Source organism: Rhinatrema bivittatum, chromosome 2 (genome assembly GCF_901001135.1).
Source record: "Rhinatrema bivittatum chromosome 2, aRhiBiv1.1, whole genome shotgun sequence".
NCBI lineage: Eukaryota > Metazoa > Chordata > Amphibia > Gymnophiona > Rhinatrematidae > Rhinatrema > Rhinatrema bivittatum.
In genome coordinates, this window is record NC_042616.1 from 784,482,794 (window position 1) to 784,509,807 (window position 27,014).

Sequence of the window (27,014 nt, forward strand, 5' to 3'; positions counted from 1 at the left end):
CTTCGCTGTGATATTCATTCCTGTTGTCTCCTTGACAAATGTGTCCATCCTACCCTAGTTTCCTGACTGCCTCTCCAAACTTTATATCAATTTCTAACTGTGTACCTGTTGCTATCCCTATGATTTCTGTGAGTCCATTGACAATAATAGCATAGGGAAATCATTGGATTTCAAACAAATGAAATGAATAGGATGTTTTTTATTTGTGGGGCCCACTCAATTAGTTTCGGGGTCCCACAAAAGAAACACTTTGGGCCTTATGTGTTTCATTTTTCTATTCCATTTTAAAATAATGCGCATGCTAATTAATTGTCTATACACCTCGTTCAAATAATCAACTGTATGCAAAGTAACAAAGCAACCCCCCTTGTCTGCTGGCTTTATAACTATATCATAATCCGATGATAAAGTTATAAGAGCTAACCGTTCAACCTTGGAAAGATTCAAATGATGAAACCAGCTAGATGTCTCCAGATTACATACATCTTACATTTTCCAAAAGCCATTACCATAGGATCTCCCTGTCCCAGAGGGCACCAGGTGGACAGATGAGAAAGAACCGGAACTTTAGTTATAGAATGATCTTGCTCTCGAAAAAACAGCTTTAAATTCAAAGAGTGAAAAAATCTAAAAAGGTAAGTACGCATCAAAAAATTATCATGAAATGCCATTGGGACAAAAGCCTGCTTGTGGCTCTTGAGGACAGGAGTTGCAGCCCCCCTCCCACCATACTAGTTCTTAACATGCATTTTATTCTATGGTTAAGATGCTATTTTAATGTGCTGTACGCTATAGTGAGTGTATTTCTTATCCAAACAGGTGGGTAATAAGTCCAAATATACATTCTAAAATATAGAAGAAACTTAGAGAAGGCATCGATATGTGAATTCTGAATGCCGAAAAATATGTATGCTTTAATCCCTATGCTTTTGTTTCTGTAAATGAGTAAATTAATTATCTGAAGTCAAATAACCTCAAAAGAAGCACACACATGTCATATAACTTGCTTGTTTGCATCATAAGAATTAGAGCTTTCCAGTTAAAGATTTTGTGCATGGATGATAGGAAAGCCATATAACTCCAGCACAACTAATTTTTAGTTTTAATTTTGTCCACTCTCCAAGGATGGTCATCTCATTGGACCCCTGTCAACTTTTTGATGGATATCTGGATTGAAAATGAGGGGTTTGACATTAGTTTTCTTCTCCATTTTGTTTGTCTTATAGTGCCCAAGTTAGGAATATTATACATTTGAAGTTTACTCCTTTTTATAGCTTTTTTCAAACAGGGCTGAAAGTTCTCCACATTCCCTAGCAGCCATGCTTGAAAACTTACTCAGCATCCCTTGAGATCATGTGTTGTCCTTCTGAGTTAAAATTTAAAAGCCTTAATCTTCTTTGGAGGTAGTTTTATCATACAAGCATACATGTGATGGTAGAAAAAAAACAATTGGCTTATCTAGTCTTCCATCCACACCAACTTTTCAACTTTTTAATCCCTATCACTCCATCAAAGCTCTGCTGTATTTATCCCATGCTTTCTTGAATTCAAATACTGCCCTTGTCTCCACCACCTGCACAGGGAGGCTGTTCCATGCGTTCACTACAACCTCTGTAAAGAAATATTTCCTTAGATTATTACTAAATCTATCCCCTTTTACCCTCATCTAATGACCCCTCATTATATAGTCTCCTTTCCTATGGAACAGACTCTCCTCTTCTGTATGGAGGTATATAATGTCTGTCATATCTCCCTTATTCTGTCTTTCCTCAAGGGTATACATGTTTATATTTTTAAATCTGACCTAATACTTTAGAATAAAAAGCACTGGTCATTTTAGTAGCTGCTCTCCGGACTGATGCCATCCTGTTAATATCTTTTTGACGGTGTGGTCTCCAGAACTGTGCAAACTATTCCAAACTACTAGTAAAAGCCTGTCGAAGGAGGGAGAAATACGGTGAAGTGTAGAAACTGCGTAATTGAGATGTGTGGTAGTGTGCAGGTTGAGCTCAGATGTACTTTGTGGTAGTAAAGAAGGGACTGGACAATTCAGAGAGGGGGGGGGGGGGCGCAGAGCTGGAGAATTTATCCAGAGAGAGGGTGGAGCTCAATGTCTCAATGATAGAGAATGAATTGGACAATACAGAGAGAAATGGACGGAGCTCAATTTCCATACAGAGAGATGGGCAAAGCTGGAAAGTATAAAGAGGGAGGGGGCGGAGCTCAATTTGTATACCAGATGTGCTTTCCTTTTTATAGTTAGATGAGGACTCTCCAGGGATTTATCTGCTGACCATTCCTTTTTCTATAACATTTTAGCTATGCTAGGGATTCCCGTGACTGGCCGCACTTACCCCCAAACGTCTCCAATGTTGCCAATGCAGCAAAGATGCCTCCATTTCACTTGTTCCACGGGGCCTCCACTTGAAGGCCCCATGGCAGGAAAGGCTACTGCCGGCACACAGCAATTACGTCACACGGCTGGGTATTTAAATCCCAGCCGTGTTACCTGAATTGCCTCACTAACAGATCCTTCTGCAGCCTTGCAATGCATATTGCTTCCCTTGTACCTCATTTCCTTGTTGTTTTATCTCATTTTTACCTTACCTGCCTTGCTTCATTGTTACCTTGTCTTACTTTTCCCTATCTTGTTCTGCTTGTATCTTGGTGCCAAGTGCCTTGTCTTTGTCTTGTCTGTCTGCCTCTGCCTGACCCTAGTTCTGACCCTTGCCACGGATGCTGACTACTCTTCTGGCCTTCCACCTGCCTTGACTTCAGCTTGGACCTCGATCTGCATGCTTGCTGCCTTCCTAACCTTGGCCTAGACCCAGATATCGTTTGTTCACTGCCTATCCTGACTGCTGCCCAAGACTCGATTACATCTGACTGCTCCTTACAGGGTACGTCTAAGCCTTCCTGCCCCGGGAACCCAAGGGCTCAACCTGCAGGCAATGGGGCTGGAATAGGTGAAAACCCCTCATCCAGACCTAGTAAGATCCAGTCCACGTCTGTCAGCATTGGCCTAATAGTTTCACCTACTAGGCTGCATCAACTACACCACAGCCCAAGGGCTCATATCCGTGATAGTTTACTGAAGCTTATCCCTGGCTCAGGCTATCTTAGGGGTGGCTCTCCAGAGTCCAGCAGCAGCAGCAAGACCAACTCAATAATGTGACCGGCATTCTCCAAGGCCTGGCAGTCTGAATGGAATCTATGCAGGTTCGCGCACCTGAACAGTAATTTCCTCCAACTGCCCCCACCCGGTATCTTGGACCCATGCCGTATCTGCCGCTGCCACCCTAGTATGTGAGAGATCCTAAGGCCAACCGAGGTTTTATAAATCAGTGTAGGATGTACTTTGAGCTACAGGCCGCTACCTTTGCCTCTGATCCAGTTAAGCTGAGATTTATGCCATCTCTCCTGACGGGGCCTGCCCTTACCTGGGCATCACCTCTCTGGGAATGGAATAACCCTCTGGTTGGGAATCTGGACAACAAGTATTCGAAGAGCCTAGTTGGGCCTCATCTACAGCTACTGAGCTACTCCAGATCAGACAGGGCATCCTTACCGTGGGTGACTACGCCATCCAATTTTCAGATGCTGGTCTGGGGAACTATGTTGGGGGCGAAGATAGCCTCACTGTCCTCTTTTCGTAGTGCCTTGCAGAGTGCATCATGAATGAGCTAGCAGGCAGGGACCTGCTGTTTGCATTAAAGGATCTCATCACCCTGGCCATACGAATGGACCTCCGCTTCCAAGAGCAAGCTCAAGAGAGAGAGGCTTCTTGTTGGCATTTCAGGCTGACACCCAAGTTTCAGCTTTCTCTGGTCCCTACCACAGACTCATCCACTGCTTCCTCCTCCTAAGAATCCATGCAGCTCTTCAGGGCCCTACTCAAACGAGGAAGAAAAAGGCATTGGCGGCTCAACCTCTGTTTTCATTGCACTGCTCAGGGGCACTTTGCTAGCCATTCTCCTGAGAAGGTGATTGGAGAGGCACCCTAGGCCGGCCCTCTTACTCTCCTCAGTTGCTGCTGCCAGTTTGCCTCATCTCCCGTGACGATAAGGTGTACACCAAAGAGGTCCTGGACTCTGGTGTCGGTGGCAAATTTATTAACTAGGCCTTGATTTGTCAGTACGACCTTCCCACAGCAACTCTAGACAAGCCAGTTCCAATATCATCTGTTTATGGTGAAGCCCTCCCTGGATGGCTGTCCTTGGTCACTTTACCACTCACACTTCAAACTGGTTTCCTGCACGTGGAAAGCATCTCTTTCTACATACTATCCACAGCAGTCAATCCAATCATACTTGGCTTGTCTTGGTTAATGCTATATAATCCATTTCTGATCATTTCTCCATCACCAATGTCAAACTAACTGGCCTTTAGTTTCCAGCATCCACTCTGTTACCCTATCGCCAAACATCTATTGATCAGATCATTCAGTGGATTCACCAAAATATTTCAGAATTTCTTTAATATCCTTGGATATATTCCATCTAGCCTCTTGACTTTATCCAGCTTCAGATTTGCTAATTCCATCCAAATACTTTCCTCAATAAATGGTGTGGTATCTACCCTATGCCCATATGTACCTTTTGCATTGAAAAAAAGTCATTTTCAAATCATTTCTTCAGTGAAAATTGAAAAGAAATATCTGTTTAGCATTTCTACTTTTTCCTCATCTCATCCCCCCCCCCCCCCCCCCCCCCCCCATTTTTCCTTTTCTCCCCACAATCTTATAATTCTACCCTTGGTTTTCCTTCTTGTGCTGATACATCTGAAAAAAGTATTGTCAGCTTACTTTATCTTGTTAGCTATTTTTTTCTTCTATATGCACTTTTACCATCCTGACTTCTTTACTTGCCTCTTTCAGTTCACCATTATTTTTCCCTGTGTTTTTCAGATCCTCTGTACTTTTTGAATGCTAATTTTTTTGCCCTTACTTTTTCAGCCACCTCTTCTCTAATCTATGCTGGGGGGTTTTTCTTTCTTTAATTTTCTTTCCTGACATAAAGATCTTGTTGCTCTTACTGAAGTTCCTTTTATTTAGCCCTCCGTTCTTCCACTTCCTATACCTCGTCAGACCTGCCAGAGCCTCCTTATGGTACTTGCCCATTTTCCCCAGTCAGTATTTTTGAAACTCAGGACTTTGAACTTTGTGTGGCTTCTCTTCATCTTGGCCATTATATCAAACTAGACCATCTGATGATCACTAATGCTCACGTGGGTACCTATCAGGACATTGAGACATTGTTTCCATTCCTAAGTACCAGGTCTAGTATGGCTCCTTCCATCATAGGCTCCATTACCATGTGTTTGAAGAGAGCACCTTGAAAGGTTTCCAGGATCTCTTTACTTTTGGTGAAATCTGCCAATCTATTCCACATCCAGTAGGTTGAAACCTCCTACCAACTAACATCCCATTAATCACCCAGTTTTCAATTTTAAAAGATACCTAATAAATAAATGTATAAACCCTAATCACTTTTACCAGCCCTATTTTGCATAGGCTCGACGGTGCGCGCAAGCCCCGGGACACGCGTATGTCCCAGGGCTTTCAAAAGTGGGCGTGATGGGGACGTGACGGGGGCCAGGGGGTGGTCCGGGGGCATGACCGGTCCAGGGGCGTGTCTCAAGCCCTCCTCCGTTCTGGCCGTGCCGGAGGTTCACCTGCCGGCACGTGCAAGATACGCCTGCCTCCGGCAAGCGTAAGAAATAAAATAAGGTAGGGGGGGGGATTTAGGTGGGGGTGGGTTAGATAGGAGAAGGGAGGGGAAGGTGAGGGGGGCCGGAAAAAAAGTTCCCTCCAAGGCCGCTCCAATTTCGGAGCGGCCTTGGAGGGAACGGGGACAGCCATCGGGGCTCCCCTCGGGCTCAGCGCATGCAAGGTGCACATGTGTGCACCCCCTTGTGCGCGCAGAGCCCGGATTTTATAACATGCACGCAGCAGCGCGCTTGTTATAAAATTGGGCGTAGATTTGTTCACGTCGGGTTACGCAAACAAATCTACGCCTGCGCATAAAATTTAAAATCTGCCCCTAAGGATATCTATTTTGATAGCATTTAACTTTCAAAAAGGAGTCTGATAAAATGAGGAAAATGGTTAGAAAATAGCTGAAAGGAGCAACTGCAAAGGTTAAGAGTTTACATTAAGCATGAGGGGTGTTTAAAAATACAATTTGGAAGCCCAGACCAGATATACTCCATACATCAGAAAAGGAGGAAGTAAGGCCAAAAGACTGCTGCAATGGTTAAAAAGTGAGGTGAGAGAGGCTAGTCCAGCTAAAAGTGCATCTTTCAAAAAATGGGAAAGGGATCCAAATGAGGGAAACAGCATAATCATGGCAAGTTAGATGCAAAGCATTGAGGAAGTTGAATAGAAGCTTGCTGTTGAAGCAAAAACTCATAATAAAGTCTTTCAGGTACATTTGAAGGAAAAAAAACCTGTGATGGAATCAGTTGATCATTAGATGATCCGGGGGTAAAAGGGGCACTAAGGAAGGACAAAACAGTAGTAGAGAGATTAAATTAATTTTTTGCTTCAGTCTTTAGTGAGGAAGACGTAATCAAATAACCATGCCAGAAAAAATACTTAAATGTGATGATTCAGAGGAACTGAAACAAATCTCAGCGAACCTGGGAGATGTAATAGAGCAAATTAACAAAATAAAGAGTAGCAAACCACCTAGACCAGATACATCCCAGAGAACTGGGCTGAAAAAACTGAAAAATGAAATTGCAGACCTACTATTAGTAATCTATAATCTCTCATGAAAATTAGTTGCGGTACCTGAAGATTGGAGGGTGGCTAATGTAACACTGATTTTTAAAAACAGTTCCAGGGGTGATAAAGGAAACTACAGACCAGTGCCCCAGACATCAGTGCCGGGAAAAATGGTGGAAACTATTATAAAGCTCAATATTACTGAACATATAGATAGACATAGCTTAATGAGACAAACCCAACATGGATTTAGCCAAGGGATAACTTGCCTTACCAATCTGCTACATATTTTTTAAGGCATGAATAAACATGGATTTTCAAAAAGTGATTGACAAAGTGGATTGAGAACTAGTGAAAAGATAGAAAACAGAGAGTAGGGCTATCTGGTCAATTCTATCAATGGAGAAAGGTGGATAGTGGAGTGCTTCACTGATCTCTACTGGGAATACTGCTTTTTAAAATATTTATAAATGACCTAGAGATGGGAGCAGCGAGTGAACTGATCAGATTTGCTGATGCAAAATTATTATTCAAAGTGTAAAATCACAAGAGGATTTAGAGAAATTGCAAGAGGACCTTGCAAGGCTTAGAATCCAAATTTATTTAGTTTTATTTTTTTGGCACATCAAAGCAGATTACATTCAGGTACTGTGGATATTTCCCCATCCCCAGAGGGGCTTACAATATATTTGTACCTGAGGGAATGGAGGTAAAATGATGCCCAAGTTTACAAGTAGTGGCAGTGAAATTTGAACCCTGGCTTACCTGGTTCATATCCCACTGCTCTTAACATGTAGACTCCTGCCACAAATGTCAAATGATATTTAATGTGGACAGGTGCAAAGTGATGAATGTAATTCCCACATCGGGAGTCACCATCCAAGAAATGGATCTAGGTCCTCATGGATATGTTGAAATCCTCTGCTCAGTGTGCAACCGCGGTCATGAAGGTAAATAGAATGCTAGGAATTATTAGGAATGGAATGAAGAATAAAACAGAGAATGTCATAAGGTCTCTGTCTCATTCCATGTTGGTCCGCACCTTAAATATTATGTGCAATTCTGGTCACTGCATTACAAAAAAGATATAGTGGACTTAGATAAGGTACAGAGAAGGGCAACCAAAATGATAAAGGGTATGTAACTTTTCCCCTGAATGGAAAGACTAAAGAGGTTTCAGCTTGGAGAAGAGATGGCTGAGGGGGGAGATATGATAGAGATCCTTAAAATAATGAGTGGCGTGGAACAGGTAAACACAAATCAGTTGTTTACTTTTTCAAAAAGTACAAAGATAAGGAGACATGCAGTGAAGTTACTAGATAATGATGGTAACTTATAAACCAGTGCACAGGTACACATTTGCTTGTGTGCATTGCCCAGGGATGTGGCTATTTTTTAACTTGTGCGTGTATATGCACATGTTATAAAATAGCCTGGCTACATGCACATGTATGCCAAATTTTGTGCCATGGGCATGCAAATCTCACTTCTACTGTGTAAATTGAGGATTTTAAGAGGTGCATGCCCATGCCATTCTTAGTTTACCAGGTCATCCACTTAATAGGTCCTCCAAAACCCCCTATTTGATATCCTGCATTTCTTCCAGTTACCTCACACCCTTTAAACCCTCAGAAATGGCTCAGTCCTTTTATTTTATGACTTACACATCATCCATAGCAGAAATAAAGTTACATGGCAGGGGACCTTGCCGCATGCCGGGGCTCATAAGTATTTACATGTGCATCTCATGGCCAGGCCCCAAAACGGCCACACCCTGCTCAGACCACGCCCCACCTCTTTTTGGAAATTCTTTAGATGTGCATTCTGCGACATTTTTGCACATATATTGGGTTTTTTAAAAATATGACCAGCATGTGTAAGCCCGATTTCTTCATGCATCCCCTAATTTCGGCCCACATTGGGCTTTAAAAATTCAACTTTAAATGTTCAAGACAAACAGAAGAATATATTTTTTTTTTACTCAATTTATAATTAAACTCTGGAATTCTTTACCAGAGAGTGTGGTAAAAGCTGTTAGTATAGGTAGGCTTAAAAAACATTTGGGCAAATTCCTGGAAGAAAGTCCATAAACCATTTTTAAGCTGGACTTGGGGGAAATCTACTGCTTAACTCTAAAGTAAGCAGCATGGAATTTGTCAACCTTTTGAGATTCTGCCAGGTACTTGACATTGGATTGGTCACTGTTGGAAACAGGATGCTGGGCTTGATAGACCCAGTATAACAAGTCAATGTTCTTATGTATCAATCTTTAGTAGAGAGAGATTTACTCCAACTTTTTGTATTGGGAAGCCATCGGGTTGTAGAATTGGTAATAATTGCCACCCTCTGCATTGAGAGAGAAAATATATTTGAAGATGAATGGACTTGAAACATGTTGGAACCTAATAAATGGTTTCTGGCAAAATAGGTAGCAGGCAAAATCTTCCTAAATAGACACCTACTCTAGGTGGATCTGTTTGAAGTTTTCCCAGACAGGAAGGTACCAATTTTCCGCTCCAGATACAGATCAGACGTTTGTGTCTCATCTGAAACCTTTCCCCTTAATTAGAGGAAAGGACTTCAATAAAACTCAGAACAGGAAAGGGATCTGTGATCCTTATGGCACCATAATAACTAAAGCAATCCCACACAGTAAAAAACAAAAAAAAAAACACTGTGACATGTGGCAGTTTTCTTTAAAGTGACCATCATATAAAAACACCTCTTGCAAAATCAAACTGCTATGTAAATGTATGACATTTAGTCCATTTTTTTAAAGCAAATTTTATATCCTTGCAGGTAAAAAAATATTTATCCCAGGACAAGCAGGATGCTAGTCCTCATATATGGGTGACATCGATAATGGAGCCCTATATGGAAAAACTGTCAAAGTTTCTATTAAACTTTTGACTGGCACAGAGAGTGCCCACTGAGCATGCCCAGCATGCCATTATATTCTCTGCCATAGGGGTCTCCCTTCAGTCTTCTTTTTTCCGCTGAGCCGTTAGCCTCACGGTTAATTTGGAGTCCTGTGGTGAATTTCACCATACTTAAAAGTTTAACAAAACTTTAGGAAAACTTCTTTCCGCACAGGTCTCCCGATATAACATCGCAGTAAGTTTTCTGATTCTTCCGTCAGTTCCGTACGGGTTTTTTGTTCTTAGCCTAAGTCGTCGACGGCTGTCCGACTAACTATGGCTTCGGGCTTCAAAAAATGCCCTAATTGTGGAAGAACCATGTCTATCACAGACCCACACTTAGAGTGTGTGCTCTGTCTCGGCACGGAACATGACGTCCAGTCCTGCCCACAGTGCGCCGAGATGACAACAAAAGGACGACAACTCCGGATGGAAAAAATGGAGCAACTTTTCCACCTTCAGTTGCTCCCTTCACCATCGACATCCGCAAAATCGTCTCCGGGTGGAGCGATTCGCAAAGTAATACTTAAAAAAAACCAGTTCCGGGTGAGGCGGGAGATACATCCTTACCTTCCCCCTCTCCTTCTTCGAGGGCATCGACTTCGGGCAGTGAAAAACACAAAGAAAAGCATCGGCATCTGCGCCCGCACGGTTCTGGCATCGATCTGGTATCCGGTCTGTCATCGAAAGATTCTGGATCTCCATCTAAGAAACCTCGGACGGATGAGGCTTCTCCGAGGCCTTTGATTCCACAGCAATCCCCACCGATACCGGTGATGGGAAACCGTACCTCCCCAGGGCTCTGCGAAGGTACCAGAATCACCGTCACTGCCTCCCCCCATAGCTGCTCTGGTTTCACCAGCTATGCAGGTGGAACTGGACGGATATATCCGCCTGGTGGTCAGGAATGCGCTTCTCGATACCCTGCCGGCACCGGCACAACCCTCGAGACCAGCGCCATCGACACCAAACCTTCCATCGACCCGGATATCGACCCCGTTCCCGGTTCCATCGGAGACTCCATCGATGCCGTTACCGAGAACATCGCCAATCGCGTCACCGATGCCATCCGGACCGATTCCGATGCCAATATCGGTTCCATCAGGGATTCCACCGATGCCGGTCCCTGACTTGTCCATTTTCACACCCATTTTGGAGAAATTGGACACTCTTATTGGTGCTCTTCCTATAAAACCTCCAGAAACACCATTGCCACCGAGGACACCACCTATTATTGAGGAAGCACCAATTCCTGAACCCATACTAGGTCCTTCAGGGATTCCCAGACCGATGCCTCCAACGTCTCCATTTTTACCATCGATGCCTAAGACCCATCCATCGATGCCTTCAAAGCCCAAGCTTATAACTCATACACCTGACACATGAATGGACACAGATACTGATATCTCCACAGATGATGAAGTCCTCTCGGAGCCTTCTCCACCGGAGGAACGCAGGACATCTCCTCCAGAGGACTTATCATTCTCTAATTTCGTTAAGGACATGGCGGAGACCATTCCATTCCAGATACAGTCAGAGGCAGAAGTCAAACAAAAAAACCCTAGAGGTTCTACAGTTCGTCGACCCACCAAGGGAGATCTTAGCTATACCAGTCCATGAGGTCCTTCAAGAACTGATGTATAGGCTATGGGAACACCCTTGCTCCATTCCTCCGGTCAACAAAAGGACTGATGCAACATACCTGGTCCAGCACATCCCAGGTTTCCAGAAGGCTCAACTACCTCACCAATCAGTGGTAGTTGAGTCCACACAAAAGAAGGCCAAAAGACTAAAAAAACACACTCCTCAACTCCACCAGGGAAGGATAACAGATTCCTAGACAATCTAGGAAGGAAAATGTTTCAAGGATCTGTGCTGGTCTCCAGGATTGCTGCCTATCAGCTATTCATGACCCAATACCAGCGTAATCTCTGTAAATAAGTACAAGAGATTACTCAATCACTCCCTGATGACCTCCAGGAACCTTTTTCTAATATTGTACATCAAGGCCTAGAAGCTGGTAAACACGAGGTTTGTGCAGCGTATGATAGTTTTGAAACAGCATCTCGACTATCGGCCACAGCTATCAGCGCTCGCAGATGGGCATGGCTTAAAGCCTCGGATTTAAGACCGGAGGTACAGGAGAAACTGGCCGATCTTCCTTGTCTCGGAGACAATCTCTTCGGAGATAAGGTAAAGGAAGCGGTGGCCTTATTAAAGGAACATTCGGAAACTCTCAGACAATTGTCTTTGATTCCTCAAGAATCTCAACCTTCCTCAAGGAGAATACCATGGAAGGATGCAAAACGCCCATATTATAGACAGAGGCGAACTATCCACCTCCAGCCCGTGGACTATCATCTAGGCCAGTGCAACGTTCACAGTCTAGGCAACAAAGACCAACCAGATTTCAACCCCCTCCTCAGACTGCATCCACTTCGGGATTTTGAGACACTACCAGAGGACAGCAGCCTATCTATCAATCCGATCCCAAACTTACCGGTAGGAGGTCGGATTGCTTTCTTTCATCAAAACTGGAATTCCATTACCACAGACCAATGGGTACTCTCCATCACATCTCAAGGGTACCGATTGGACTTTCTCACTGTACCAAACGACACTCCACCCATCTTGTCTTGGACAGTAAACAACCAATCAACACTCTTGCAAACAGAATTATCCACCCTTCTGAGAGTCAGGGCCGTAGAACCAGTTTCCCGGCCTCAGTAGGGCAGAGGATTCTACTCCCGATATTTCTTCATTCCAAAGAAAACAGGAGGTCTACGGCCCATCCTAGACCTCAGAAATCTCAACAAATTTCTCAAAAAGGAAAAATTCAGGATGGTATCATTAGGCACCATGTTATCTCTACTTCAAAAAGGAGATTGGCTCTGTTCTCTGGATCTTCAAGACGCTTACGCTCACATTCCCATTTTCCCTCCTCATCGCAAGTATCTACGATTCCTGGTAGGAGATCAACATTTCCAATACAGGGTGTTTCCATTCGGCCTTGCCTCAGCACCTCGAGTGTTCACAAAGTGCCTAGCAGTGGCAGCGGCCCACCTACACAAGCAGGAGGTGCACTTGTTTCCTTATCTCGACGATTGGCTCATCAAGAGCCAAACGAAAGAAGGAGCTCTCATCTCTCTCAAGCTCACAATCAATCTACTCCATTCCTTGGGATTCCTCATCAATTACCAGAAATCCCACTTCACACCATCTCGCCTGTTACAATTCATAGGAGCAGAATTAAACACCATAACAGCAAAAGCTTTCCTTCCAAGAGACCGCGCACAGACTCTTATTAACCTAGCAAACTCTTTACGTGCTCAGTCACAAGGGACAGCTCACCAGTGCCTCATGCTTCTGGGTCACATGGCCTCTACAGTTCATGTCACTCCTATGGCCAGATTGGCCATGTGGCTTATACAATGGTCTCTCAAAACACAATGGATCCAGGCCATCCAGCCACTGTCTTCTCAAATTCAAATCACTCAAACTACTTTCGTCGCTCCTGTGGTGGGCAACTGTGAACAACTTGCTCAAAGGGCTACCTTTCCAGCAACCGATTCCACAAGTAACATTAACTACAGATGCATCCACCTTAGGCTGGGGAGCACACATTGGTCATCTGCGGACTCAAGGTACTTGGACAAAGCTCGAAGCAACATTTCAGATAAACTTCCTAGAGCTTCGAGCTATACGTTATGCGCTGCATGCATTCAAGGACTGCCTTTCACAGAAGACTGTCCTGATACAAACAGACAACACGGTTGCAATGTGGTACATCAACAAACAAACAGGGAGGTACGGGCTCGTATCACCTTTGCCAAGAAGCAGCGCAGATTTGGGACTGGGCCCTAGCACACTCAATACTCCTAAGGGCCACTTATCTAGCAGGAATTCACAACGTGGTAGCCGATCGCCTCAGTCGTCAGTTCCAACACACGAATGGTCTCTGGATCCAGAAGTGGCGACCAAAATCTTTCAACGTTGGGGCCAACCAACAGTAGACCTCTTTGCATCACAACTGAATTACAAAGTGATCAAACAGACAAACCGCTTACCCAGGGACGCCTTTGCTCGCCACTGGAACTCAGGCCTTCTATACGCGTATCCCCCGATACCGCTAATAACCAAAACTCTAGTGAAACTACAACAGGACAAGAGATCCATGATACTCATAGCCCCGTATTGCCTCGACAAGTGTGGTTTCCCACACTTCTAGACCTCTCAGTCAGGGATCCCATTCGTCTGGGAGTAGCTCCCACTCTCATAACTCAGGATCAAAGTTGATTGCACCATCCCAACCTCCAATCCCTAGCCCTGACAGCATGGATGTTGAAAGCTTAATCTTACAACCACTCAATCTTTCAACCCATATTTCTCAAGTGCTTATAGCTTCACGTAAGCCCTCCACACGAAAGAACTACTCTTCCAAATGGAAAAGATTTATCTTGTGGTGCAAGCAAAACAATACTGATTCTTTCACTTGTTCCACTTCTTCTCTACTAGATTATTTATACTATCTTTCAGAATCTGGTCTACAGACTTCATCTGTAAGAGTACACTTAAGTGCAATCTCAGCTTACCATAACACTGGAAGATGCACCTCTCTACACAACCTCTCGTCACTAGGTTTATGAGAGGCTTAACGCAACTTAAACCACCAGTTCGACCACCAATCACACAATGGGACCTGAATATGGTATTAATCAGACTCATGCGTTCTCCATTCGAACCCATAGATACCTGTGATCTTAAATTTCTCACATGGAAGACTATCTTCCTCATAGCCATTACCTCGGCTAGGAGGTTTAGTGAGTTACAAGCACTTGTCACATACGAACCTTATACAAAGTTTCTACATGACAGAGTGGTTCTCCGTACACATCCAAAATTCCTCCCCAAGGTAGTTACGGAATTCCACTTGAACCAATCCATAGTGTTACCCACATTTTTTCCAAGGCCGCATTCTCACCAAGGAGAAAGGGCCTTACATACCTTGGACTGTAAGCGTACACTATCCTTTTATTTGAACCAAACTGCAGTCCACAGAAAATCAAGTCAATTTTTTGTTTCTTATGACCCAAACAAACCTGGAAAAGCAGTGGGTAAACATACTCTATCCAATTGGCTAGCAGATTGCATACAGTTTTGCTATGAAAAAGCAGGCGAGTAAAGGCACATTCAGTAAGAGCTATGTCAACCTCAGTAGCACACTATCGTTCAGTGCCAATCATTGACATATGTAAAGCAGCAACATGGACTTCTCTTCACACATTTTCAGCTCATTACTGTTTGGACAAAGAAGGATGACAGGATTCAGCCTATGGACAATCTGTCTTAAAGAACTTGTTTCCAGTTTAAACCCAACTCCTTCTGCAACCAATCTGCTGTGATCTTCGGCTGACTCATTTTCAACAATACTTCCCTGTTGCTTCACTACAAAATGACTCAGCCTCTAGCTTGCTAATCACCCATATGTGAGGACTAGCATCCTGCTTGTCCTGGGATAAAGCAAAATTGCTTACCTTGTAATAGGTGTTATCCCAGGACAGCAGGTTGTAGTCCTCACGAAACCCACCCGCCACCCCGCGGAGTTGGGTCCGATACGTTTTATTATTTTATTTTTGGCTAACGCTAACTGCTTCAAAAGCGACTGAAGGGAGACCCCTGTGGCAGAGAATATAATGGCATGCTGGGCATGCTCAGTGGGCACTCTCTGTGCCAGTCAAAAGTTTAATAGAAACTTTGACAGAAGTTTTTCCGTATAGGGCTCCATTATCGATGTCATCCATATGTGAGGACTACATCCTGCTGTCCTGGGATAACACCTATTACAAGGTAAGCAATTTTGCTATATATCGAATGGTCACTTATCTTAAGCAGCACCTGACACTGGCAGTTTTTCTAAATGTTTACAAAATCTGCTTCAGAGGTTACTAAATTTCAAACACAAGCTTGATTACAGCATTCCAAGAAGAAATGCTGCCCGACTCTGGTTTGAAAACCAATTTATTTGGTATACATTTAGCTATAACTAGTGCTTTTCATTAGCTTTTCAAATGGGACACAATTTTTGTCCTGACTTTAGTTGCCATGTTTGTACAGGATTGTCTTCATTTGAAGCCTTGCATGAAATTCCATGTAGTTTTAAGAGACATGTATGGATTTAATCCATGTAATGGAAATCTCCCTTTATGAGCCTCTGGAAACTTGTGACCTGAAAGGTTGTAATTTTGGTTGTAGTTATTTCAGCTAGCAGAGTCAGTGAGCTGCAGGCCTTACTGACATATGCAGCTTCCATTAGGTTTAATCCATCCTGAGATGGTGTCAAATGTTCACTTATGATATATTCATCATCCCAACATCTATCCCTCACCTTCATGCTAATAAGGGAGAAACTGCACTTTATACAATGGATTTCAAGAGAGCTGTTGCCTTCAATCTGGAGTGGACTTTGTGCCCTTATAAAATTCATCCACCTTTTTATTTCTATTGATACCAACAGTGGCATTTTCTCAGGAAAACATATCAATTCTAATTGACTGGCAAATTGCATTTCTCATTGTTGATCCTTAAAGGGATTAATGTTAGGAAAAGCATATCACAGCTCATGCTGTTTAAAGCAATACAAATCTGAAATTGCTATTCTTAGAAGTAATGTGCAAGGTTGTGACATGGAGCTCAGTTCATAGTTTCACCAGACAAATACTGTCTTGATCAGTACTTTCTGGACAAAAAGGTGCCAGCACTCACATGCAGGATGCATGTGTTGTTTTTTTTAGGGATCATAGGGCAAATCAAACAGGTGAAGGTAAAACATAGTAACATAATGATAGCAGATAAAGACCAGATAATCCATCGAGCCTGTCCAGCAATTTGCTTTGGTAGTAACTGCCACTCCGTGCAGGTTACCCTTTGTGTTCTGTTAAGGATAGTAGCTGCCGTTCCATGCGGGTTACCCCTATGCAGAAATGTTACACCATCTCTTTCTTTATGCATTTAGGGATCCACAGTGTTTGTCCCATGCCCTTTTGAATTCTAAATAGTCTATTCTAAAAGCCCTATGTGCACCAAAATTGGGAGATATGTGTGTGACTCAGTGCGGCATGCACTGCACAGATTTTAAAAGCTGTCTCAGTGTACACACACATATACATATACACATACACATTTTTTTTCACTTAAAAGTGCAGGCTGTGGGTGGGGCATGGGGGAGCCGGGTCTGTACCATGAAGTCTGTGCACAAGAGTGTGCCGGAGTTCCCTACTGTGTAACTTGACTTTTGCTATTGATGGTGTGTAAGTTGTGAAATAAAAAAAAAAATAGGGATTTTAAGGGTTGGAGCTAATAGGGTTAAAGGGAGGCAAGTTAGCTAGGGGGTTTAGGAAGTCCTCTCCTTTACTGGGGTGAACTGGGCGCTCATATCTACTAAAATCCCCCCACTTATGCACTTGAGGCTTTTGCTTACACATGCACGCGTCAGTTTAAAGTTGTGCGAACAGCTGATTTTATAACACGCACACGTATACAGGCATATCCGTGTGTATGTTATAAAATCACCATACCCAATATACATTGTTTCCTATCAGTCAACCAATTAGTAATCCACTACATCATTTGGCGCACACTCCCAGGCTTCTAATTTTATTCACAAACCTCCTATGCGGGACCGTATCAGAAGCTTTCCTGAAAGGTTCCATACTTAGACTGGCATATACCTCCTGAAAAATGCTCTAGTCTTGATACTTTCTCTTGTCAAAATTCAGTATTTTGCTTATCTGCACTACATGATTTTTCTTTGGGATCAAGCCAACTTCTAGTCTCTTCATGCACATTTCTTTTGGTTTCCAAGGTTATCTTGTCATCTGTTACATTTTTGGAATTTCATGTTCTATTAAATAAAAAGGAAGAAATAGAAAAAATGACAAAAATAGAAGTTTCTTTGAGAAACATTTAATTTTGCTCACTTGGCATATTTTTTTCTTGTTTTTCTCTTTTATTTTAAGGTAACACTTAACTAGTTCCTTACCTGTTCTGCAATTGAGACTACTAATCTTCAGTAAAAGAAAAATTACTTATCTATTATGTTAGTTCCCTGAGAGTAGAAGAACTCTTCTCTTTCCCCCCACCCAATACACACACATACATAAGTCTCATCTATCTTCACTAATTATAAAACTGACCTAGTGTTTGGTCTGGTATCACATGAGTCTGCTACTATGCTAACCTAAAAGCCTTAGTGGAAAGTTAGATAATTGCGCAATAATGCCCAATTGAGTTACCCTATTGAGTTACTATCCTCCAAAAATCAACATTACAGGTAAATTTCACTTTTTTTTGCTTGCTTTATTTCAGCTTTAGCTGTTCAGTCAATTGGGAAAAATGATGTATTTATAGGAGTCTACACTGAGATTCTTTAGTTGCTTGGTTCCACTAAAAAGAAACCAAATACACCGTACATCTGAATGATAATTTCTAATTGTACTTATTTTTCCTGATTAGGACAAGAAGAGTGGGCTAATGCAAGACACAAGGCACCTTCAGCAAGATCAGCAAAGGGAGTCTACAGAGACCAGCCATATGCCAGATACTGATTGTACTGTGTGATGTTATGAAATACCAATCTCCTCCAGTCCTGTATACTGTTCCAAGTAATTTTTTTCTATAAACAATCCCTTTTTATTAAGAGTGCTTACATTCTGAATGGCTAGACTGAGCATAAACTATTTTGTTGAAAGAACTGAGATTGAACAGAATGACATGTAAAAGGAGGAACTTTGTTATTTGCGATCTGTATTTGAAAAATAGGTGATCAAAAGAAAAAATAACCTTTCATTAACTAGTGTTAAACAAAAACTAGGTCTACTAAATATGTTAATCCATTCTTTTAACATAAGCGTAACCTTTTATTTTAAAGGATTTGAACAGAATTTAGTTCTTTTACCTTTATCTTTCAACCATTTGCAAGTTTTCTCTTGTAAACATGCGTAAAAGGGGGGAAATTACAAATGCAAATAATGTGGTATTCTTTTGTAACTCAAATCTTGAAATGTTCTGTAGTGTTGAGCAAAAGCCTTCTCTTGCTTGATACTAAATAAACTTTTGAAAGAAAATCCATGTGTGTGAGAAAGTAATGTTGTGTTATTTAAAAAAATATATATAAATAGTAGTAAACAGGGAAAAATTTCATCTAACGATCAGTGATCGTCATAAAAGGGTCACCCTAAATCTTGTTCAGTTTTTTAAATTTGGTATAAACATAAATATACATTTACGTACACATGGTAGATTTAAATGCTGTTTAAAGTATTCAAATGGAATTCATCTGCTTGCGTGCCACCTTAAAACAATGCTAACAAAAATCTTGTTTAAAATGTTTTTTTAAAATAGCTAATGAATTTTCTGAAAAGATGTGACTAGTTTTCATCTTGTTGAGCATTTTTTCACTAGTGCAACTTTGGGATTTTTATGAGAATTTTGCTACCTTAATGAACACCTCACTCCGTGCTGGAAGCAATTAACACAAAGCTTTTAAAGACATTCTGACTTGACTAATTGAGGTCGCATTCATCAGAGGCAGAGGATGTGTAACCCTTAAAACGGTCTTCATTTGCAAAGGTAAATAAATCAAATAAGATTTTAATCTCACTTAATTTATCTTAATATAACCAATAAAAAGAAGAGAGAATACAAATTAGAAAGTTCATTTTAGAATTTAGAAAAGTTTTAAGACCATAAAAATTATTTTAAAATTTTAATTTATAGAAATCTAAAAAGCCTTAGTTAAGCCAGTTTAATTGGGGCAAATTATTTCCTATTAAAAATATGTAAAACTTCATAAATAGCAGTTTGTAATACATTATTTTTCTATAAATTTTAGTAACCAAGAACTTGTCTTAAAAAGTTATGAATGTTCACTAAATATTTTCTTTTTTTATTCATTTAGTTTAAATATTAATTGTAGTGCTTTTTAATTTATGAAGTATTTACTGTTTTCATTTAAAAACCATTTAGATGAGTGGAATTAATAAATCTTTTCTCTTGCCAGGAAACACTAAATATCCTGTGAGAACAAACTGAAGAAAAATCTTAATTATGCCAAACCATTGGTAGGTATAGTTTTTTAATCAGCTACAAACAATGTAACAGAGAATTTTTAATAGATGTTAACAAACTAGTATTCCTTCCTTAACATTAGAGTTGGAAAATGAATTTAGCAGCTGTAAAAGCAACTAGTCCAAATTCACTATACATCCTCTGAAGTCCTTAATGTAACCACTGTACTGCTTCCAATGCAAGTGAATTGAGAATATATCTGAAGATCACCAACCATAGGAATAGCCTCGTTTGTGATTATTCTGGACAGTATGAGATGCTTGTCACAATATCCTTTGTTTTGGTTTGCTGGAAGCTGATCATAAACACAAAACCTTTTGTTTCTTTTCTTTAATCATTAGCCCTTAAAAGGTTGGCACATTAATGGTTTTACCCCATAAATGTTCTTTGAGTATCTGTCCAGACTCAGTATCAGATGTATAGTTCTATGTGTATATATACATCTTTTATGACCTGGTCGCTTCTCACCTTTTTCTAACCCGGATTAACAAAGCATAAAGCAAGATAAAAACTGCTGCTGACTCTATTAAAGTGTTATATCCAGTAACGATTACTATGTAAAGAAACTGTGTTGCTTTCCAACAACTAATGATGATCTAGGCATAGCAATAATGAAACTCCTAGAGGAAGGGAAGTTTATTTGCAAAGCTATCAATTTATTCACAGAGCATATACTATGGAAGCAGCAGTAGTACAAGCATAGTCAGTGTCTTGCCAGCACACCTCAACCCTAGTCTGGAGGGACCATATCTGTATGAGAGTGTAATTCAGTTTCCATGCCTATAGCATTAGTAATCTCTGTTGAAACTGCCAACAGTGTTGCCAGTAACTGCCAAAACTTTAACAGGATAATTTTCAAAGGAAAATGTAAATGTAACATACTGTTATAGCAATTTTCAAAAGCCCATTTACCCACATTAATTGCATTTAATGTGGGTAAAACCTACTTTAACTGAATTGTAACTTGTCTTGAGCATGGGTTTGTATACACAAGTAACTAAATCCAAATAGCAAGTGTACAAAGAGAGAAGGAGCAGCAGCAGGCCTTTTGGAACAGAGATCCGATAAAGATGGGCAGACAGACCAGGAGATTTGAGCTTGTGGAAGACCATTTCGTCATTTACTGCCATTGTTTCAGATGTCAGAGGAGAAAGTTGGGACTGAGTTTAATGTCTTTCAGCATCCCCATTATAAAATTGTTCCAACTCACCTCCCCATGGCTACTGTTTCTGGTTGGACTCTTTTTTTTCTGCTGGTTTGGTTGCTTGTGTAGTATGGAAATTCCGCAGACATTTAACCCATATAGCAGAAGTTATAGAAGAATATTCCAGATCCCCCAATACCCTAGTTTCCCAAAAACAGTTCTTTCCAGAGTTGTTATGAGTAGAAGGAAAAGAGTTAATCCAGCTAATAGCCTAATGGATGACTTGTTTAGGGGTCATGGAAAATTTCCCAAACAAAGTGATTTGTTAAGTGATTTATTTTGCTAAGGTTGTTGTCTATATACAAACTCTAAATTAGATTAGGAAATCTCAAAATGAGTGAAAAAAAAACAACTTTATTTCAAGCATGGGAAACAGTGTGATTTAATAGCCCTACTGTGATGGAGAAGAGATGTTTGATTAGCAGCACTGTTGCCATTCATACTCTAATTTAATATCACACTGATGTAACTGTGAATAAATAACCTGTTAGCTAATGAACTGCTTTAAACCCACTGTTAAAAAAATGCTTACTGCATTTTAACACTGTTTGGGAAATTTTGGGTAGGTGATTAATAATGGCGCATAACTGCAAGCTCCAAGAGGCGAAATAATAGGAAATGATAAAAACTGAAAAAAGAGAAGACAAAAATATCTGTTTAAACTCAACAAATTACTTGCTTTTTGTGATAAGATCTTCAATGACAGAAACTGACTATTTTTAAGAGCGTGAGGTTTGGGTATCTTTTTTTAAAAAACTGAAGCAATTCATCTTCTATTTCCCAAAGCCAAGGGATTACATTATGATACTGATAGTGTTGATTTGGCATGGTGTTAATATCTATAAATATACATCTTTCCTTCTGTTTTTTCTGCATTCTAAAATGGTGGCATTAAAGAATTGGTTGGAAATTCAGTAAGCTTATTTGGTGGCAATAGCAAAACGTTTTAAAAGTAGGGCTAAGTAATTTTCATAAAAGGAATGTGAGAAATCGTTAGAAATAAAAGAATGCATCAAATAAGCCTTTCTATTCATATTAACATTGTTATGCTTGTTGCATAACATAAAGTATTTCTTAGAACCTGCCTATAAGTCTCTTTTTTTTTGGCTGTATGTGGGACTTCAAAAGCTCTCACTTTCAAAAAATTTTGGAGTCTGTCAGTGACATCAAGAGTATCCTCATAAAAACATAAAAGTCAATATTCAAAAATGATTGGCTAAGCTAAGGATTTACCTAGACAAATCCTGTGTTTCAAATTTCCCACCTATTGCAGCAGTTACATTTTAACTCATTTTAAATCATTACCGGATTAAAATGTAACTGGATAAAAAGGCAATGTGAGGTCGCTCTTTAGGGTGTGGAATGTTTGTCCAGTTAGCACTGAATATCATTGCTAAGCAGATAAATTTATCCAGTTAAGGGGGTCATTTTCAAAAGCGATCGCACTCGAAAAGGGACTTTTTACATGCAATCACTAAATGGGGGCGGAGTCGGCCCCGGAAGAAGAGGAGTCGGGGCAGCACCGGGGCCGATGCTGAGCAGACATCGCTGGCGGCGAAAGATAAGGTCCTTTATCGCTGCCAGTTTCGTGCCGAATAACTACATCTTTTATGGTGTAGTTATTCGGTGCGAAAGCCGCAGTGGTGCGATGGCTGCCAGCTTTCACAGGCCCCGCCCCCCGTTACCGCTGGATTTTCTAAGGTCTGCGACCTTAGAAAATCCAGCTCTAAGTCTTGGAGAAATCTCAGGCCTTAAGTTAGTCAGTTAACCACTCAATATCTTGTTGAGTATTGCCCTCTTTTAAAAGGTTAGCAAGTGAGACTCAAAAGCCCCCTTCAGGATCCTGGTGGGGTTGTCAGTCCTCCACAGGGATCCTTTCCTCTCTATAGCCTAAAATTTAAGTCCCACAGGGCTCAACAGTAACAACAGATCTCCTATTCCTGCAGGTCCTCCAATATTAAAAGAAAAGTTTTATCAGTGGCCATATCCCTCTTCCCCTGCTCCATTGTGAAACTCAATTGCCTGGAGGCCTGTTCTCACCCACAAACCCGCCTTCCAAAACTCCCTCCCCAAAATCTCCAGGCTATTGCCAAGAGGATGTATGGGCTTACTTTCCTGCCAGCTTAACATCCAGTGTAACAAAACAATACCTATACCTCCTCCTGGCTTGGTGGTGATATTTTCGAAAAGGGGTACGGGTAGGAGAAATCCCTCAGGTAATTTGCTGTCATTATGGGGTGGCCCTGACTTGGTGGGGTGACATGGCTGAAATATTTTTTTTATTTTGAAGGGGCCTGCAGGAGCAGGGCATCTGGCAGGGTGGGGATGCTGTTGCCGCCCCCCTCTCCCCCTGGGGACTTTAGGTTATAAGAGAGAAAATATCCAGTAGGAGGGCTGGGAGCCCTGTCGCTCAACATTTTCTTTATCCGAAAGAATGGCAGATTCCAGCAGGGGAGGGAGAGAGGGGAGGAGCAGCAGCTCCCTGTGCTACATTTCTACATTTTTTGTGGCAGGACAGCATGAGGGAGATATCATAGGGAGCCCAGCACCCCCTCCTTCTCCAACCCAACATTTTCATTTAGGAGGGAGGGAAGGGGGATAGCGTAGCTGGCAGCCCTGTTCTTTATTTAATTTGAACCCTGGCGCTCATTTTCAGCACTATTTATTTATTTATTTTAGATTTATATTCTGCTTTTTGCACTTCTTTTCAGCACTTCAAAGTGGATTACATTCACATACTGGAGATATTTCCCTATCCCCAGAGGGCTTGCAATCTAGTTTGTACCTAAGTTAACCTTATCTGGCTATCTTTAGGAACATTTTCAGCTGAAAACCTAGCCAGTTATGTTCAGCTGAAAATTCCCTTAAAGAAAACTGTATAAAATTAGCCAGTTATTTTATACACTCAGTGTTTTGTTCTTGTTTTTTTTGTTTTTTAATATTGACCTGTTAGTTTTCTTTATTATGTGAATTGACAGTTCTGTGAAATTCAGTGGTGACAAGCAAATTATGCACAGCAGTGAATTTCCAAGGGACACAGCCAAATATCCCTCAAGTCTATTTGAATGTTTCTTGCCATATGAAAAAAAATTGCCATAGGCTATTTTTGGAAAATCAGCTATTTATACAACTCAGAAATTTTGCAAAATAAACTATTTGTAATTAATTACCTACAGTTAATAAATCTTAGCTGGTGTTAATGTAAATATAAAATGTATTTAATTTTCTGTTAATATAATAAAAAAAATAAGAGAAAAAGCATAGATTTTGTGCTAATCCTCTGCTGCTTTTTTTTTTAAAAGTTAAGGCTTTGATAAATTTTTTTATTATGATTATAAGGCATGCTCTCTCATTTACATTGTTGAGGGTTAGAGTTCTGTACATAAAACAGGGTTGTTAATGTTTTATACAGAAATTACTTTAAAGCATCCCTCTGATCACTTGACACTCACTCATTAAAATTGTTGTATCATTGTTACTGCACAAAGCAAATGGAACATGTAACCCAGGAAATGTCATGAAATACTGATAGTCATTGTCTAAGGATGTTAGCTAATTCTCTGAACTCAGTATATCTGTAGAACATTGTCTCGCATAGATAATTGATTGTGCCAAAAAAATGTTAAACAAATAGAGTAAATATAGTTGGAAGTCATACAATAGCCACCACTATAGTTGCAGAAATTAATGACAAGAATTGCGGGTTGCCATGTCAATATGTGGAATGACTGTACACTGTCGATAGCTACCTGTTAAAGTTAATTAACTACTTTCTCAAAAATATAGCTAGACAATTGTCCAAGAAACCCAGCATCCTGCCTCCAACAATAGACACTCCTAATTACTTCAAAGAAATGCCCAACAGATCCTAAGGGGCAATCCATTCCCTGTTGTTTACTCTCTGCATCCTGGAGTAAGCCATAGCTTTCCCCCGAGGCTACCTGGCTAACAGCTGTTAATGGGCTAGTAATTTGAACAGTAAAATAATTATAGTTAGGTGTTTTGGGGTTCATTATTATTACATTAGACCCATTTGACCCATCTCAGCACTATTTTATCCTGGAGAGGAATAACAAGAATCCAATGGAACTAATTAATTTGAAGGCTAGTTTGTGAATAAATACCAGTCTTTAAAATCTGAAATGTTTTTTTAATAACAAAGCTATACTCGCCTTTCATGCGTTATCAGTTTAAGAAAAAAGAAAATCATAGGAAATGTCATTCCTTTCCAGAAATGTAACTAGTTAGTTAAAAACTACATTTTATACAAAAGAATAGTTGTACATTATCGGGGTGATTTTCAAAGCCATTTATATACACAACTTGGTTTTATGCATGTAAATAGCAATTACAAATTCGGCTGGTGCTCTGTTCCTATCTGTTTTTTATTTGCTCATCAAAATATTCCTTATATGCTATTGCTGCTTTTTGTATTTTGAGTCTATTTTGCTGTAAAAGTTTATGCATATTGAAATTAATAAAGAATAAGTTTATATTTTGAAAGTTCACACACAACCCAATTTTGTGTGTACTGTATGCGAACTGAGCAGATGTGTCCCAGGATGGGGGGGGGGGGGGGGCACAGAGTTGGGGTGTGGGTGGCACTTGCATGCTTTTTCATTTTGAAAAAAGTGCAGGTACGTTATATACCCTCTGAAGAAGAGTCGTAACTACATAAATTAATTTCTGTGTGGACTTGGTTGGCCACTTTCCCGTGAAGTTTCAAAGTGAGCTTATGTGCATAGGTTTGCTTTGAAAATCCTTGATAGAGTTTACATCTACAATCTACCTTCTCTGAGCATAATCCCATCATCCATCTCCTTGAACCTTATTCAGTTAAACAATTTATAGCTGCCAGACTTACCTAATTGGTGAGCTGCTCTTTAATAGAAAATGTTGTGCCATCTGTGCAAAACAAAAAAAAAAAAAGGCTACTGTTTGTTCATTCTTCAAAAAAGCATCCCTAGACCCCAAGATCTTAGATGAATTCAAGTCTGTATCAAACACCACTAACCACTGCTTTAACCATTAGGAGTAGCCTATTGGTTAAAGCAACGAGCTATGAACTAGGGAACCAGGGTTCAAATCCTACTGCTGCTCCTTGTGACCTTGAACAAGTTGCTTTACCCTCCTTTTCCTCAGGTACAAACTCACAGGTCGATTTTAAAAGGGTTGCTCGTCCAAAAATGCCTGCATACGTGGGCAACATGCAAGCAGTGTAGATTTAAAAACTGAAAAATTTGCACATGATTAAAGGGGTGGGGTGGGGCAAAGACTTATGCACGTAAGTCTGAATTTTAAAAATGAAACCTGTTTTACACATATGCTAGATATCAGTGTAGATCTCAGGTTTTAGGGCTAATAGGACAGGGTGAAGTGTCCAGGTCAACTGGGCAGCATATAGGATGAAGAACCAGAGGGGTCTGATAAACCTGGCTATTAACTGGAAAAATTCATGGACCAATTGGAAAACTGGTAACGTCTCATGCAAGCATGTTTCAAAATTTGCTGACAAGCGTGCATAAAAGCCAATGTCATTCTGTTGAAGACACGCACACACTAGCTGTGCTCGAGTAACCTATTAAAATTAGGGGCATGCTTACACGCATTTGGTCTATTTTAAAACATTATGCACATAAGCGTGCACACGATAAAAATTTCTCCTAGGGCAAGCAGGATGGTAGTCTTCACATATGGGTGACATCATCCGATAGAGTCCAGCACGGAAAACTTTTGTCAAAGTTTCTAGAAACTTTGACCAGCAGACTGAGTAAGCCCAGCCTGGTACTGTCCATGTGTCCACGCAAGGGCCCCCTTCAGTCTCTTCTTTTCCACGGTGCAGTTGCCTCGCGGTCCGTGGAACTCCAACTTTTTGACTTTTTTATCCATTTATTCAGATTGTTTTTCCAGGTCCTCATCGGGTCCCCCTTTGCGATTTGTACCCCCTCGGTACGGTAAGAATTTCGGTCACTTTTTTTTTCCCAACTTGCGGTCGATTCCCAACTTTCCACCCCACTGTGTCCATCGGTCATCGATCGCA

At 40.9% G+C, this 27,014-nt stretch overlaps 1 protein-coding gene across 3 annotated transcripts in view; it reads left to right on the plus strand.

The window, feature by feature from the left end:
* KHDRBS3 (KH RNA binding domain containing, signal transduction associated 3) overlaps nucleotides 1-27,014 on the plus strand; it is a 738,992-nt gene that overhangs the window by 665,398 nt on the left and 46,580 nt on the right. For 2 of the 3 annotated variants that reach the window (XR_003854946.1, XR_003854947.1), the window contains exons 9-10: nucleotides 18,157-18,305; nucleotides 19,703-19,763. Coding sequence is in view for 1 of the 3 variants with exons in the window: in XM_029592068.1 (XP_029447928.1) it covers nucleotides 18,157-18,248 (92 nt within the window). In the remaining 2 variants the exon portion in view is untranslated. Of the gene's footprint in view, nucleotides 1-18,156; nucleotides 18,768-19,702; nucleotides 19,764-27,014 lie in introns of those variants that run through there. The other variant, XM_029592068.1, reaches the window with a different exon arrangement.